Source organism: Mesoplodon densirostris, chromosome 15 (genome assembly GCF_025265405.1).
Source record: "Mesoplodon densirostris isolate mMesDen1 chromosome 15, mMesDen1 primary haplotype, whole genome shotgun sequence".
Taxonomy (NCBI): Eukaryota; Metazoa; Chordata; class Mammalia; order Artiodactyla; family Ziphiidae; genus Mesoplodon; species Mesoplodon densirostris.
In genome coordinates, this window is record NC_082675.1 from 41120076 (window position 1) to 41137047 (window position 16972).

Sequence of the window (16972 nt, forward strand, 5' to 3'; positions counted from 1 at the left end):
CTCACCTTCTGGGATTTTCTTGTTCTTTCCGATAATATAATGTCAATCATAATCCTGAAGGAAAATAGCCAAAAATCTTGGTCTTCACTAATAATAAGAGAATGCACAGTCATTGAGGAGAAACAAATAATTTCCATGAAAACATGACACCTTTAATCATTCCTGCATCCTTTAGAGTATTCTGCTTTGGTAGGAAGTTGGTAGATTATGGAGATTATAGGAAGGGAAATTTTTATCCCGTATCTGTTTGAAATTGGCAGAACTTTCAAAGTGTTCATGTGTTCTTTTGTGTGTTCCTGTTAATACGAGTGGAAGTGTATAAAGACCCAGAAAACAAGTTCCATGTTCACTTTAATTAATAATAGTGCCTAGCTCTGAGCCCAGTGGATGGGTGCTTAATAAATGCTTTGGGACTATGATGTTAATTCTCTGTAAATTATTACATAAAAGAAACAAATGGAACTGCATTAATTAACAGCTAGGACAAATTGTTTTACATTGAGAATATAAATCTAGGAATTTGTCTTGGAATAGAAATCTCTGTTATCCTAAATATCTATGAAGATTCTAAATTTTAAGAAAAGAATGGAGGCTCTGAAGTCAGAATACGTGGCTTGCATGCAGGTTCTATCACTTACTTGCTAAGTGATCTTGGGCGAGTCGATTAAACTTTCTGTGCTTCAATTTCTTCATTTGTAAAATTGAGGATATAATACCTGCCCTACCTGTAACTCAGAGATATTCTGAGAATCAAAAGCTATGGAGTTTGTTAAAGTATCTTATATACATCAATTTGTAATCCAAGTGTAAACTGTAGCCATTAATATTATGCATAATATTGTAAAGAGCTCTGCATCTGAAGTTAACATGGTACAGTCAGAAGACGGCGGCTTTAGCGACCAGTCAGACCTAGGTTCTAGCATCTTGCTACTGGACTGTGCTTTCGAGGGGTGTTGCTTGCGTCAAAGATGAAGCGGCTGAAGCGTGGACAGGCTAAATGCTGACCAAAGCCAACAGTCTAAGTCATAGAGCCAGAACCAGATGCAGAAGGAAAGTGCATTAAGCTGATGGTTCCCCTCTGTCTTATGATCATGGTACACCTTCACCTACTAGAATTTTTCACAATATCTTTAAGGCATTCAAAGACCCCAAACTCCAAAGCATGAAAGCAAAACAATACTGTGAAGAATCTATGGTTATAAACTCTCTACTTGGTTCGCCCACAGAAGTCTGTTTTGCTGAGAACTCTTAACTGCCTCAACTGTGCTCTCTTACAGCCCGGGAAGCACACTATTTTACTCTGGCACTGGTAGGACACTAGACTCCATCTCTCACCTCTTCCTAAAAGCTGGCTGTACCTTGCTCTTGTACAAGTCACATCACCTTCCCCCATACATCATAACAGTGCACAGATGTAGTGACAGTCACCTACGTTTTCCACATTTGTCAGATGCAGAGGCAATGCTTCCTGCTTGAGAACCAGGATGTATAATTAACATGAGTCATTCCAGAATAACAAGGAATTGGCTCTGAGAATACTCTCTATGGCAGAATGGCAGCTCATGCTCAGATTTCAAATCCTGACTGAGTGTGGTGCTACATCAACACGACTCAACAGCAGGCTATATCCCACGATTAGGAGCTATCACATTCTACAAACAATGAATGTGTTTTGCAAACAGTGGTGTATAAACCAAATTTTCTGAAGATTTTAAAGGTACAAGGCAAACAAACAATTAAAGTATCTTTATGTTTTAAAAACCATCACTTCCCTAATTTCTACCTTGTAAATCCTTATTATATATGGTGTTTTCTGAAAGAGGAAAATCCTCCTGTGTTAACAAGCACCAGCAAACAATACTGAAGAACTCTATGTCCCCTGAGGCAGTTTCTCCTTCAGCCAAAATTCAGGTTGGCACGGCTCCAATGGGAGACACTTCAATGTATTTGTACAGACCAGATCCCACAGGTCATCAGAAATCAAGATGCCCAATCCATGAATTATTGTAATTAAGAGATGGGCAGAGTAAACACAGTAAGACAGACCATTAAAAGACTAAGCTATACTGGCAGATATTTCCCAGGCACTCAAAACCTTGTGCTCTTGTGTGTAGAAGGGAAGGAGGGTGCATCTTCAAACAGAGCAAGATGCCAAGCAAGAATATATGTTTTATTAAATATTGAACAACTTCTTCATTTTGACATACTAAAGGATTATAAGTCCATATAAAGCAAACTTGAAACAGAAATTGGATATTTACCTAAGAGATTCAAAAAGCCTAGGGATTGAAAGGAGAAGTAATGAGACCTCTGCATGGGGAAAGTAGTATCAAGGGACTAAGGAATGAATAACAGAGCTTCAAGGCTCTAGTCACCTCTTGTTTACACTTCTGACAACATAAGCTTACAGCCACCTTCTCGGAGGCCAGCCACACCTTTGTAACCTTCATGAAAAGAAAAACTATGTTTCAATGTAACCATTACTATGAAATGTCCTTGTAAGATATAATAGAAATCAACCATAGGAGACAGTTTTCCTTATTTTTTATTCAAAAGAAAATAATCGTATTCCAAAATGAACACTTTCATTTCAGCTACCTGTTACCCAAATTTCAGTTTCAAAGGCCAAAGTAAACTTCTAAAACCCATCCAAAGACCTTTTCTTACGAGTTAAAAGAAAGAAAACAATTCCATTTCCTCACTTTTGCTTAAGGTTTATCAATTTTCTACTTATAACAGCACCTGAGATTTAATGAGTTAAAATCACTATGACTCCTTTGTATAGATTATTTCATTTAATTATCACCACAAGCCAACAAGGTGGGTCCTATTATTACACCCATTTTACAGAAGAAGAAGTTGGGTTTCAAAGTGATTATAACTTGCTTAAGGTCAGGAATGTGGTAGATATGGGATTCAAACCCAAGTAGCTCTTAATAACTACACTTTTCTAGTTCACTTATATTTTTTTCAAAGAGCATATGATGGTAAGAATTATGTGGTAATTACCTGCTATGTGGTAGGAATTAGAGATTTTTCTAAGAATTATCTTCCCTTTTGACAAATCTGGAAAAAATATTTTCAACTCATATCACATACAAAAAGCTAGTAACGATATATTATAGAACAGCTGAAAATTGTTAAGTTCAACATTCCTAGAGGAAAATGGGCACAAAGTATTAGCAATTCACAGAAAAAGAAATACAAATCCATCTTAAACATACAAAAAGATGCTCAACACTCCTCATTTCAGAAATGGACACTCCATAAGAATAGGGGCTTGGCTTGTTCATGATTGTAACCTCGGCACCTTGAATAGAATGTGGCATTCATAGGGGCTCAAAATATATTTGTTGAATAAATAATTTGGTACATATATGTTTTTAAAAACCAAACGCAAGAGTTGTATGCATGCATTTTCCATCATTAGTGTGAACAATATTGTATGTAATAATGGTTGCATTTGGGGAAAGGAAGAGGAATGGCTAGTTTAAAAAGTGGGAGTTAAAATTTGCAAAATATACCCTATTACACATTTCTTTTTTTTTTTTTTTTTTTTGCGGTACGCAGGCCTCTCACTGTTGTGGCCTCTCCCGTTGCGGAGCACAGGCTCCGGACGTGCAGGCTCAGCGGCCATGGCTCACGGGCCCAGCCGCTCCGCGGCATGTGGGATCTTCCCGGACCGGGGCACGAACCCGTGTCCCCTGCATCGGCAGGAGGACTCTCAACCACTGCGCCACCAGGGTGGCCCTACATTTCTGAATTTTGAACCACATGAATGAATCACCAATTAAATATTTTTTTTAAAGAGAATCATCTCTAAACACACACACATGTATTTTTTCAAGGGTTGCTGAAGAAACACCCAGTTGACTCATGTCAAAACACATGAGACCAAAAGAACTGGAATTAGCATACATTAAGCAGGTAAAAAAGCAAGGTTGTAAGGGTCTTTTATAAGAAACAGGGAATATGAATAGATCTTTGTATTGCTTATATTAAAAACAAAATAACTGGAAAGATTATAAAAATAGTTACCTTTGGGGAAGGATGGAAACAATGTCGAGGGGACAAGAAACTGGATTTTTGTAAATATACCTTGTTTTGTATTTTTGACTTTGAAATCATGTAAATATTGTACATAACTATAAAAAATTAAGTCAAAAGGGAATCCCTAAAACTTGAACGCAAGTGAAACCAATGAACCTACCTGTTTTAACAAGTTAGTTTAACCATACAGAAGGGAACCAATGCAAGTGACCTTCAAACACACCATAGACTGTGCATCCCAGATGGAATATATTAAAAGGATAAAAGGAACTAAAAAGAAATTGAAAACTCTTTTCAACAATCATGCTATTAGTACCAGTATTTGTATATAAGTGTATGTGTCTGTGAAACAAAAATAGTAGAATAAAGCAAATATGTAACTATATTAATGTCATTAGGAACCATTAAATACAAATAAAAATCAAAGGAATTAAGGGAAAAACCCCATAATCCAGAATTTAAACTGGAAATATATAGGTATGAACTCATGAAACATTTTCCCTTAAGAAAAAGAACAGGTGATTTTTATACTGGATTTATCCAATGAAAAGGGCTGAAACCATGGCCAACTTGCTATCAGGGAACATCCTTACTATCTAGATTGTTACATCTAAATATTATTTCCCACTAAAATAAAAAAACATCTAAATATAATTGCCCACTAAAATGATAAGTGGCTTTTTAGAGAAGAAATAGCTGATTCTAGGTCTGGGGCAGGAAATATACCAGATAAACCTGAAACATCTCTCTGTATCAGAAAGCAAGGCAGCTATCAAAGGCCACTGGATTATACCTGAAACAACAAAAAAACCCACCTGGGGTCCTGTCAAAAGGACACAGAAGCCAACATAGAGGGGCTTCCTCTGACCAAAGATGGGAAAAAATAATTATAATAGATTTAAACAATCCAATTCGTGTGTTCCTATACCATCTTCAAAGGATGTTAGGGAACCAACATATTCTGAAAAGAGGTAATGGGAACTTTTTTCTTTACAGAAGAATTCTAGCTAATAAAAGTAGAAGGAATGACAAAATTTAATATGACCATTTTGCAGCCCATATTAAAATAAGGATGTAGACACTGATGAACAATGGCTGCTAAAATCATTAGGCTCAAGGCTGTTGGGCACCATTATCATGGCTGTATCAGACTGACACTGCCTGAACCCAGGAATCAATCTCAACATTACAAAAAGAAGGAAAATCAGATAACATATGCCCCCAATGGATGTAATAGGAGGTACACCTTCGGTAAGTGTACATACAAAGTACTTTGTGCCAAACAATTCAAACCTAAATCTGATTGAGCCTCTCTATATAACCATCAGTTTACAGGAAATTCAGGAGTTAAAGATTATGTTAGGGCTTCCCTGGTGGCGCAGTGGTTGAGAGTCCACCTGCCGATGCAGGGGACGCGGGTTCGTGCCCTGGTCCGGGAAGATCCCACATGCCGCAGAGCGGCTGTGACCGTGAGCCATGGCCGCTGAGCCTGTGCGTCCGGAGCCTGTGCTCCGCAACGGGAGAGGCCACAACAGTGAGAGGCCCGCGTACTGCAAAAAAAGATTATGTTAAATGACACCATGGGAATGCAAACCAGCAACATCCAGACTGTGGATTATTCTACAGGACAAATGACCAGGTTTCTTCCACAAATAAATGGTAAGGAAAAAATGAGGATGAGGAGAGGAGATCTAAACATTTTTTAATCTCTTAAGACTTAAGAGACATATAAACCAAATGTAGTATGCAGACCTTCTGGATTTTTATTATTAAATGACTTTTTTTTTTCTTTCTTTTGGTCGTGCCGTGTGGCTTGCAGGATCTTAGGTCCCTGACCAGGGATTGAACCCACGTCCTTGGCAGTGAAAGCCTGGAGTCCTAACCACTGGACCACCAGGGAATTCCCTTAAATGACATTTTAGACCCAATTAACTAAGTGACATTTATAAGACAATCAGGGAAATGTGAATACTGACTAAATATTTGATGACAATTAACACACTATTTTTTATGTGTGATAATGGGACTATGGTTTTAGAAAATAAAAGTCCCAGTGTTTTAAAATGGATTAAAGAAAGACCTAAACGTAAGGCCAGATACTATAAAACTCTTAGAGGAAAATACAGGCAGAACACTCTTTGACATAAATCACTGCAAGATCTTTTTTGATCCACCTCCTAGAGTAATGAAAATAAAAACAAAAATAAACAAATGGGACCTAATGAAACTTAAAAGCTTTTGCAAAGCAAAGGAAACCATAAACAAGAGGAAAAGACAACCCTCAGAGTGGGAGAAAATATTTGCAAACGAAGCAACCGACAAGGGATTAATCTCCAAAATACACAAACAGCTCATGCAGCTCAATATGAAAAAAACAAACAACTAAATAAAAAAATGGGTGGAATAGCTAAATAGACATTTCTCCAAAGACATACAGATGGCTAAAAAGCACATGAAAAGATGCTCAATATTGCTAATCATTAGAGAAATGCAAATCAAAACTACAATGAGGTGTCTACCACCTCACACCAGTCACAATGGCCATCATCAAAAAATCTACAAACAATACATGCTGGAGAGGGTGTGAAGAAAAGGGAACCCTCCTACACTGTTGGTGGGAATGTAAATTGGTGCAGCCCCTATGGAGAACAGTATGGAGATTCCTTAAAAAACTAAAAAATAGAGCTACCATATGATCCAGCAATCTCACTCAGGGGCATACATCCAAAGAAAACCGTAATTCGAAAAGACACACGCACTCTGATGTTCTCTGCAGCACCATTTACAATAGCCAGGACATGGAAGTAACCTAAATGCCCATCGACAGACAAATGGCTAAAGAAGATGTGGTACATATATACAATGGAATATTAGCCATACAAAGGAACGAAATTGGGCCACTTGTAGAGATGTGGATGGATCTAGAGACTGTCATACAGAGTGAAGTAAGTCAGAAAGAGGAAAACAAATATCGTATATTAACAAATAGATGTGGAACCTAGAAAAATGGTACAGATGAACTGGTTTGCAGGGCAGAAATAGAGACACAGATGTAGACAACAAACGTATGGACACCGAGGTGGGGAAGTGGCTGGGGGGTGGTGGTGGGATGAATTGGGAGATTGGGATTGACATGTATACACTAGTATGTATAGAATAGATAACTAATAAGAACCTGCTGTATAAAAAAATAAAATTCAAAAAAAGAAGAACGGGGCTTCCCTGGTGGCGCACTGGTTGAGAGTCCGCCTGCCGATGCAGGGGACACGGGTTTGTGCCCCGGTCCAGGAGGATCCCACATGCCGCGGAGCGGCTGGGCCCGTGAGCCATGGCCACTGAGCCTGCAGGTCCGGAGCCTGTGCTCCGCAACGGGAAAGGCCACAACAGTGAGAGGCCCGCGTACAGCAAAAAAAAAAAAAAAAAAAAAGAACGAAATAATGCCATTTGCAGCAACATGGATGGACTTAGAGGTTGTCATACTGAGTGAAGTAAGTCAGACAGAGAAAGACAAATATCATATGATATCGCTTATATGTGGAATCTAAAAAAAATGGTACAAATGAACTTACCTACAAAACAGAAATAGTTACAAATATAGAAAACAAACTTACGCTTTCCAGGGGGTTGGGGGGGAGATAAATTGAGAGACTGGGATTGACATATACATACTACCATATGTAAAACAGATAACTAATAAGAACCTACTGTACAGCACAGGGAATAAATTGGGAGACTGGGATTGACATATACATACTACCATATGTAAAACAGATAACTAATAAGAACCTACTGTACAGCACAGGGAACTCTACTCAATACTCTGTAATGGCCTACATGGGAAAAGAATATGAAAAGGAGTGGATACATGTATATGTATAACTGATTCACTCTGCTGTACACCTGAAACTAACACAACATTGGAAATCAACTATACTCCAATAAAATTTTTTTTAATTAAAAAAATACAAGTCCCAGTGTTTTAAAGATATATACAAATGAAACAATATATCTTGGATTTGATATAATCTTAAAAATAATTTTTTAAATTACGGGGGGATGGGAGATGGAGGAGGTCTGCAGATGAAATAAAGTTGCGCATGCAATAAATGTTGAAGATGAATGATGGGTATAAAGAGTTCATTATATTATCCTATTTGTATGCATGTTTGAAAATTTCCATGAAAGTTGAAAAATGGATTATATGCCTGAAAATATATTCTTTATTTTTCTTCATACCCTAGGCAAACAACAAATTCATTAGCTGTTTGCTATTTTGTTCATTCAAGCATATCTTTACAGATTATAGCTGCCCTGGAAATCTGCTCTCGTTTGCCCCTGAAAAACAATGATCTAGAATAGACAGAATGCTAAGCTCGAAAGAGTCTGTATTTTTCCAACCGTGTTTTAAAGAGCCCCAGGCCCCAAAGAAGTGTTTTAGGGGTCAGAGGCAAGATCAGGAGATGGGCCTTGGCCCCTGCTTCCAAAAGAGCACCTCCTCTTCCATCTGCTTTTAAAACTTGGGTGGGTAGAGGTGAATTCTATAGAAAGATGCCTCCATTTTCCTAGAGTCTTTCCTGGCAGTAAGTTCAGCAAGTCCACTTCGTTTTGTGAAGATAATTATTATGAATCTAAACTCAAACCACCTTTTTCCCCCGTTCCTGACTTACCCCAAGTGACCTGCAGCCTACCAGCTTGTTACTCCTAGATAAGGTTTTTGCTTATCTTTCACGTTATCCTTTGAACTCTTTGCTGACTGACTAGTCCCCCACCTGCTGAGCTGGGACTCCCTCTTACTGGTCAAGGGATCTCCAAATGCGTTTTTGGGGGGAGACGGGTGTCACAAGTAGTCAGAGTGATTTTTATTTACAACTAAAAACATTTTCTCAATATAATCCTACTTCTTGGAAGATACTGTCTTAGCTTATATTCTCAACCTTTTTTGTTTGACTTTAACTTGTCAGTAGTATATTCTTCACACACAGAAGACAGCTGTTATTTGGTCACCTAATAATTCAATTCTAAAGCAGTCATGAAGGATAAACAAAGGGTAAACTAAGCGAGCATCTGGAGTCATAATCTACCATTTCAGCAAACTAAACCTTTAAGATTCTTAGCCACATTTATGAAAGGATGTAAGGCTTTTATTCAGGTAAACACATCAAGAACAAGTACATTAATTACAGTCAGATAAAACTTAGTCCTTATCACATTTCTGTTGTAAGAAACCCTTCCCTATTTTAAAATTGCAAAGATATTTTTATATTTTCTTGTGAAAGTTTTATTAAGTTTTGCCTTTTCACATTTGTGTTTGGTTCATCTAGAATTTAATTTATATTTATGAAATAGAGGTCCATTTCCTTTTAAATTTTTTTTCTGTATTAAATGATTCTCCCAGCACCACTGACCTAACAGTCTGTTCCTTCCCTCCCTGATCTGCTACGTTGCCTCTGTTACATACACCAGGTTTCCTTATATGTCTGAGTCTTGGGACCTTTTACTTCCATTCTTCAGGTTAGTCTTGCCTGCAGGACAATTCTGCACTAAATATTTGCAATCAGTCTTGACATTTGGTCAGGCAAATGCCTTCCCTCCCCCAAACCAGGTTCTTGAGAGGTATCTTGGCTCTTCAAAACCCTTGTGCTTAAAGATATATTTCAGAATCCATTTTTCAACTTCCAAGGAAAAGGACTTGTAATTTTAATTAAAAGTACACCAAGTCTACAGATCAATTTGGCAAATCATATTTATGACACTCTTCCTTCTTGATAAGCGTTATATCTTTCAGTAAGTTTTCTTATTACACTTTTTTGGCTAAGATTTATTCCTAGGTAAGTGACTTTTTAATAGCTACTCTAAAATCTCCCCCCCCAGTTTTAATCCCAGTTTCTGTCCGTTCTTGGTGCATAGGAATGTAGTTAGCTGATTTTATATAAAAGCAACCTTGCCAAACTTTCTAACTATAATAATTTGTCAGTAGAAATCTATGGTTTTATTTCTAAATTTCAGGGGTGTGTTATGTCTCTGTGTATGGCCTCCAAACAATGATGAACAGAAAAGATGGCAAGCATCCTTGTCTTATCCATGACAGCAGAAGAACTGTTTTTAATAACTCATTATCAAGTATTTATTTGTTGCAACTTTCTTTTTTTTTTTTTTGCGGTACGCAGGCCTCTCACTGTTGTGGCCTCTCCCATTGCGGAGCAAAGGCTCCGGACGCGCAGGCTCAGTGGCCATGGCTCACGGGCCCAGCCACTCCACAGCATGTGGGATCTTCCCGGACTGGGGCACAAACCCACGTCCCCTGCATTGGCAGGTGGACTCTCAACCACTGCGACACCAGGGAAGCCCTGTTTGTTGCAACTTTTAACCAGATTAAAGAGGTTCTCTTCTATTTGTGAGCTGCTAAGACATTTATATTAATCAGGAATGACTGTTTAAATTCATTGAATGTTTTTTCTTTATCTCTTAGGATGATCATATGCTTTTCTCTTTTAATCTATTAATATTGGGAATACAATTTATAGAATCATAGCATGGCTCCAACATTTCAGATTCTGACTAATCTGTTCTACACAAGTATCTTTTATTGATACAGTATATGTCCAGATGAGATAAATATCAACATCTTCACCAATTACAACTTGGGTCAAACTGCTAAAAAGTTAAAAGATGAGAGCTCAGAATAAATGTAATAAATTAGGTCCAAGGGTAGAGAACCAATCCTATGGAACACAGACCACCGAGATGACAAGAGCCCTGTCAACATAAACCTGACCAGTATGGTGAAGGCTAACGTTCCACAAAGCAACTCAATGTATTTTCCGGAAAAAAAAAGAAAAAAGTGCCATCAAAATGAAGCATTTATTTTGTATATTCTCTACCTCTGAAGTATTTTTGGTTCTAGGTCTTAAGTAAAATCCTAATTCTTTCTATTGATATTTCTCTACAACTAACCTAAAAGCCCAAAGACATGTACAGCACCACAGTAAAGGTCATTGGCCAGCAGAGTACATGGCATATCAATAACTCAGAGTGAATAAAAAACATAAAACACTGTTTTCCTAGGTCTAATCATATTAAAAGACATTGTAGAAGTTTTCTAAACTTCAGTAAGGTAGAAAAACCATTTTTTCAAGATTTCAGTTAGCAATTACAAGATTTTCAGAGTGAGAAAAGAACTCAGTTCCTTTAGCCCAAACTTTTATTTAAGAGATGATTTAATTTACCTAGTTCATTAACAGAAGAATTATTTTGTTGGTAATTATCACATAGGATGGATTAAAGATCCATAATATCTGTATTTTAATTATCATACAAATAAACTCAATTAGTCTGGCATAGTTGGTTTTATATTAAATTAATATGACATAGGCCTTATAGTTTATGATTCTCTGGGTCAGAGATTTTTCAAACTGCACCCCATGATGTCACCCTATGATAATGGGGTAGAAAAGGAAACAAGAGGGCAGAGGTTCTTTAGAGCAAATCAAATCATTTTTGAGGAGAAAGAGAGCAAGCAGAGTTAAAAGAGGTCATTTCTACTGAGTGTTTCCCATGTGGCAGGCACTCTCCTAGGTACTCTTGTGCTGACACATTCAACAGGAACAGAAACAGAGTCTGGGGGAAACCTGTTGTTCCATAATACATACTACAGAAAGTAAAGCTTAAATACTTTTGTTGGCTAAGGACATGAAATAGATATGGTGATTCCAACTGCAGTGGGAGACTGGGGAGGAGGGGACAGACCTTCTCTATGGGACCCTCATCAGTCTCTGAGGGTGGGTGAGGTTTTAATGGTTTCCATACTAAACTTCTGTTGCACGAATGGTTCCATGGCTAAAAAACAACAATGGATGAAAACCCTAGCTCTATCTTATTAGCAAATTAGTTAAGCCATGATTTAATATTTTCCATAGGAACTATAACTTGTAAGGCTTCTCTTTTCCCGTTTTAAAATTCGCATTTCTTGTGCAAATCAAAATGAAGATGGGGTACCACCTCAGAGCAGTCAGAATGGCCATCGTTAAAAAGTCTACGAATAACAAATCCTGGAGAGGGTGTGGAGAAAAGGGAACCCTGCTACACTCACTGTTGGTGGGAAAGTAAGCTGGTGCAGCCACTATGGAACACAGCATGGAAGTTCCTCAGAAAACTAAAATTAGAATTACCGTATGATCCAGCAATCCCATTCCTGAGAATATACCTGGACAAAACTATAATTCAAAAAGATACGTGCACCCCTATGTTCACAGCAGCACTGTTCACAATAGCCAAAACATGGAAACAACCTAAATGTCCATCAACAGATGAATGGATAAAGAAGATGTGGTATATATATATAATGGAATACTGCTCAGCCATAAAGAAGAACGAAATAATGCCATTTGCAGTGACGTGGATGCAACTAGAGATCATCATACTAAGCGAAGTAAGTCAGAACGAGAAAGACAAATACCATATGAGATCACTTACATGTGGAATCTAAAATATGGCACAAATGAACCTGTCTATAAAACAGAAACAGAATCACGGACATAGAGAACAGACTTGTGGTTGCCAAGGGGGTTGGGGGAGAGAGCGGGATGGACTGGGAGTTTGGGGTTGGTAGGTGCAAACTATTATATTTAGAAAGGATAAACAAGATTCTCATGTACAGCACAGGGAACTATATTCAGTATCCTGTGATAAACCATAATGGAAAAGAATATAACAAAAGAGTATGTGTATAACTGAGTCACTTTGCTGTACAGCAGAGACTGCCACAACATTGTAAATCAACTCTACTTCAATAAAAAAATAAAATAAAATACGCATTTCTCTCTTTTAAATTTTAGAATCCATATTCTTCCCATCTCCCCAAATTTAAGTGTGTATATCCCAAGGATAGGCGGTGATGTGGGATGAGGGAGAAATGTAAGATTTTTATGCAAAAGGTAAATAAGTGGTGAGTAAATTATTTTTCAATATTCAAGAAAACAGAAACATATGACAAGGTCAAATACAAATTTCACATGACTTTTAAAGGTAAAACAGAAGGCTTCAAATAAATTTCATGATCACTTCAGGCCATGCAACATACATTTGCTTTTTTAAAATATCACCAAAATTACTGTTAATTCAAATTACTCTTAATGTTAATATAATAATTGCCCATTATAATCACAGATTACTTACAGTGCAACTTAGGGTGCAGGAAAGAGGGACCTGATAACACTGAATACTCTACCTGTTTTCCTATCCCAAAATGAAACTTTTAAATTGTATGTGGCATATGCCCTGTTTATTTGTTTAGAGAAGAGCTTTATGAAAAAAAAAAGGCTTTAAAAAACACTCCTATAATGCCTATTTTTTTAAATAGGAAACTGTTATGTTTTTCCACATATTTGAATGCTAACAATTTCCTAAATTACCCACTTTTAAATAGCTAAAGAATATTTTATTACATTTATAGGTTTCATAAGTTGCATCTTGTACATCAGTTTTAACTTTTCTGGTTAGGTCACGATCTAGCTGCACTGTGGTTTTTCCTAGTGACCTATCCTCATTCCAAAGTTTGAACGGTTCCATCTTAACTTTCACATCTGTGCCATTCTGGGTTTGACTAATTAAAAGCAAACACAGAATGTATGAATATAGTATAATAAATTTCTGTCAGATGCAAAATAACTCCTGTTATGATGCATTACAGCACACACACAAAAGGGCTCCTGGGCCTTAAAAGCTGAGAAATCCTCCTCAGCCATAGGCTATAACAGCATCTAATAAGCACGGTGTTCCTTCAGATACCTTAACGATTCTATGCATCTTTGAACATTCCAAACATATGTCACATGTGTTCTCACTAGACTGTAACGAGGTATGTGTTAAACGGTTAAAGGCTGTCTTCTTTTTAGACATTGGGAGACCTGACAGGTTTCCTGTTAGGTACCTTATGCCCTGCACAGAACTTAGCCCCTGACCACGAAGGAGCTGACAGTAACTACAGAAGAGAGGAAAGGAAGGGCCCTCACAGCTCGCCACATAACCTGCAATGGTAAACTCCATCAAAAGATAGCCATCAACGAGCACGTTTAGAAGATACCCTCTAACCAAAGAGAAGAAAACACTGGTTTGAGCTAGTTACCTAAAACTCACTGATCTTTTCAAAATAAGTACAAAGTGAAACATTTTTTGTTAGCAAGGGGTGATACATATACATCAGAAGTGATATGTACAATTTTTCAGTAGGACAATAATTGAGACCAATTGTAGCCAGATTCATGGTACAGAAATGGGGTTAGAGCTACACAAATCTACAAGTATTAAATCAAAAAACATTCTGTAGAAATTAATGGCTAACTACTTATCTCAAAAGTGCTCTTTACAATGACAACAGGATTTATTCTCCACTGATAATTTGATAAAATATTGTACCCTATGAATACCAGCATGCACACATGGCACTGTGTCTATAAACTTGTGTGAAACCAGAGAACTCTAGTGTCTGTGACATCTCATTAATCTGGGACAATCTCTAGGACTAAATCATCGAGCGAATAAAAAAATACTAATGTTATTAGACAGTACAAAATGGCTATGTTCAACAAACCCTGGGTCTTAATAAAAGTCTGTGTGTAAATGTAACTAAGTTGTATCAACAAGAAGGCAATATTACAATCCATTCTCAATAAAACCAACAAGAAGATCAAATGACTAGAAACTAAAATAGCATTGGGAGGCAGTCATAAAAGATGTATGCTGAAAAGAAGAACCCAGCATCACTTTCAATAGGCAGTTCTGAAGAGCCTTTCTAAATCACCAGCTGAAGGATTTATGTTCCCCTAAAACCACGGTATCCAAAACCAAGTTTTGTGCTTAGTTCTTACAATTACAGATGACGTTCTTCTTGTAATGGACAAAGCACTTAAGCTAAATCCTTTCCTTGAGGTGACGGAGCAATATAAATATTCAACAGAGAGAAAAAGCAAAAACGAAGAGAAGGCATACTTTTCTTTACAAAAGCAAACGCACTTGATAATAAAAAGGCAGCAACGTTCACTGTTAAAGGCCATCCTACCTGTGTTTCTTGATGCCATTGGAGAGCGCATCTCCACCACCACAGTCTTTTCCTTCGGACATTCTGTGCTTTCTACTCCTCAGGTGCTCTCCTTCCTCTTCAAAGCAGTGCGCAGTCACTGCTTCCAATCTACTCAGGGACCGTTCGGACTCAGAATCTGCGGCAGAGCAGGTTCACAGTCAATGAACTGAACTTTGGTGTGAGGCTTCTGTAACAATGGATCTCTCCCTTAACGCATCAGGCTTTGAAACTTAAGCAGCCTACTTTGTCCTTCAACAATCCATCTGTTAACTCCTCCTCAGGGATTTCAGAGAATCTGCACCCAATAAGGCTAAAGTGGATTTAGGAAACAGATATAGGATTATATAAACTTACAACTGTTAGATTTTATACACTAAAAGAGACGTCCAAAGATTACCTAATTCTTTAAGAAATTATATTCAGTGGTTTTCCCCCTAAAAAATTTTCTACTTTTATCTTCCCTTTCAAAGCACCTTAAGCATAACTTTAAAAACATAATCAATTTTTTAAACTCATGTATAAAGAAAAAGCTACCATGGCTGTACTTGGGGGAAGCATAAATTACATCTGATACTACAGACACCAAAGCAAAGGTAATTTTTAACTACTTTAAAAAACACTTCTTCTGGTATTATATTACTTAAATTCTCAAGACCTGAAGTCTGAAGTGGCCATATAAAATCTAATTATCAGGCGGGTGTTTTTAGGATGGAAATGCCACATTCCCAACTGCCTATGCATTCAGCGTGGAGCCATCGGCCTGTTTGGGAATAAAAGGACAACTTATCTGCGTACAATACGCTACAGTTTTCAGGCACACTCACATCCTTCATCTCCTTTCAGCATCTCCAGGGTGCTTTGGTGATGGCGAGGAAGGACTACGGGGTTAAGAAGTATGCCCGCTTACTTGTTTAACGCTCTACATATTTCAGTTCACAGTAGCAGCCATCCAATTCCAAAAAACTTTAAATGATGCCTATGCTTTTATTAAAATGTAAATTCCAGGTAACGTCTAAATTTCCGTAAGCAGATGACCACACAGGCAACCGTCCTCTGCTCTAGGGAAGCACTCACACCCATTCAATTAACCTCCCTTAAATAAAAGTTTCAACCATCTGCTTAGTGTGTATTATAGCTAAGATGTTCAGGAAATAAAATTATTTAGTACTTCTTTTCCCCCGACTGCATTCTATAATTCAGCCAAAATCATGGGCTCTTATTTTTATCACATTAGGTTCACGAGTAGCAACTGTTGGACAAGTACCACTGCAGGTTGGACAACACACCTTGAACTCTGGACCGTCTGAATGGTGTAAGTTACCTGCAGAAAAGACTAAATGCTAGGGAAATTATTTTTATCTTCTGTAAATATAACTTTACCAGAATTGAAAATATAGATTTGTTGTGACATATACCTTATAGCAAAGAAAGAGATATTTTAATAATAAGTTTAAAGCAATATTTATTTTTCATTGTCAATTTTGGCAGACAGTGACAATATTTTATGAAAAAAACTGAAGACTTGGGAGATTGGGATTGACATATATACACTAATAAGTATAAAATGGACAACTAATAAGAAGCTGCTGTAAAAAAATAAATAAATAAAATTCAAAAATTCAAAAAAAAAAACCCAAACTGAAGACAACCTGCAAAGCCAGTAACAGGGGACTGTCATCCATTAGGTGAAATACACAGCTGCTAAAATCACAATTACAAAAGCAACTTAATAAAACAGAAAAATACTTTTAACATAATGATAAGACAAAATAATCAGGATACCATTTCACAACTCTAAAATATAAGCAAAAAAAATTAATTTTATTCTGCCTTAAAGAAAGATCA

The 16972-nt window shown here is 37.2% G+C and overlaps 1 protein-coding gene across 8 annotated transcripts in view; it reads right to left on the bottom strand.

The window, feature by feature from the left end:
• The window catches only part of OSBPL1A (oxysterol binding protein like 1A), a 247180-nt gene that overhangs the window by 88859 nt on the left and 141349 nt on the right, over window positions 1–16972 (bottom strand). For all 8 annotated transcript variants that reach the window (XR_009534543.1, XM_060119253.1, XM_060119255.1 and 5 more), the window contains one exon: window positions 15107–15263. Coding sequence is in view for 7 of the 8 variants with exons in the window: in XM_060119253.1 (XP_059975236.1) it covers window positions 15107–15263 (157 nt within the window). In the remaining variant the exon portion in view is untranslated. The remainder of the gene's footprint in view (window positions 1–15106; window positions 15264–16972) is intronic.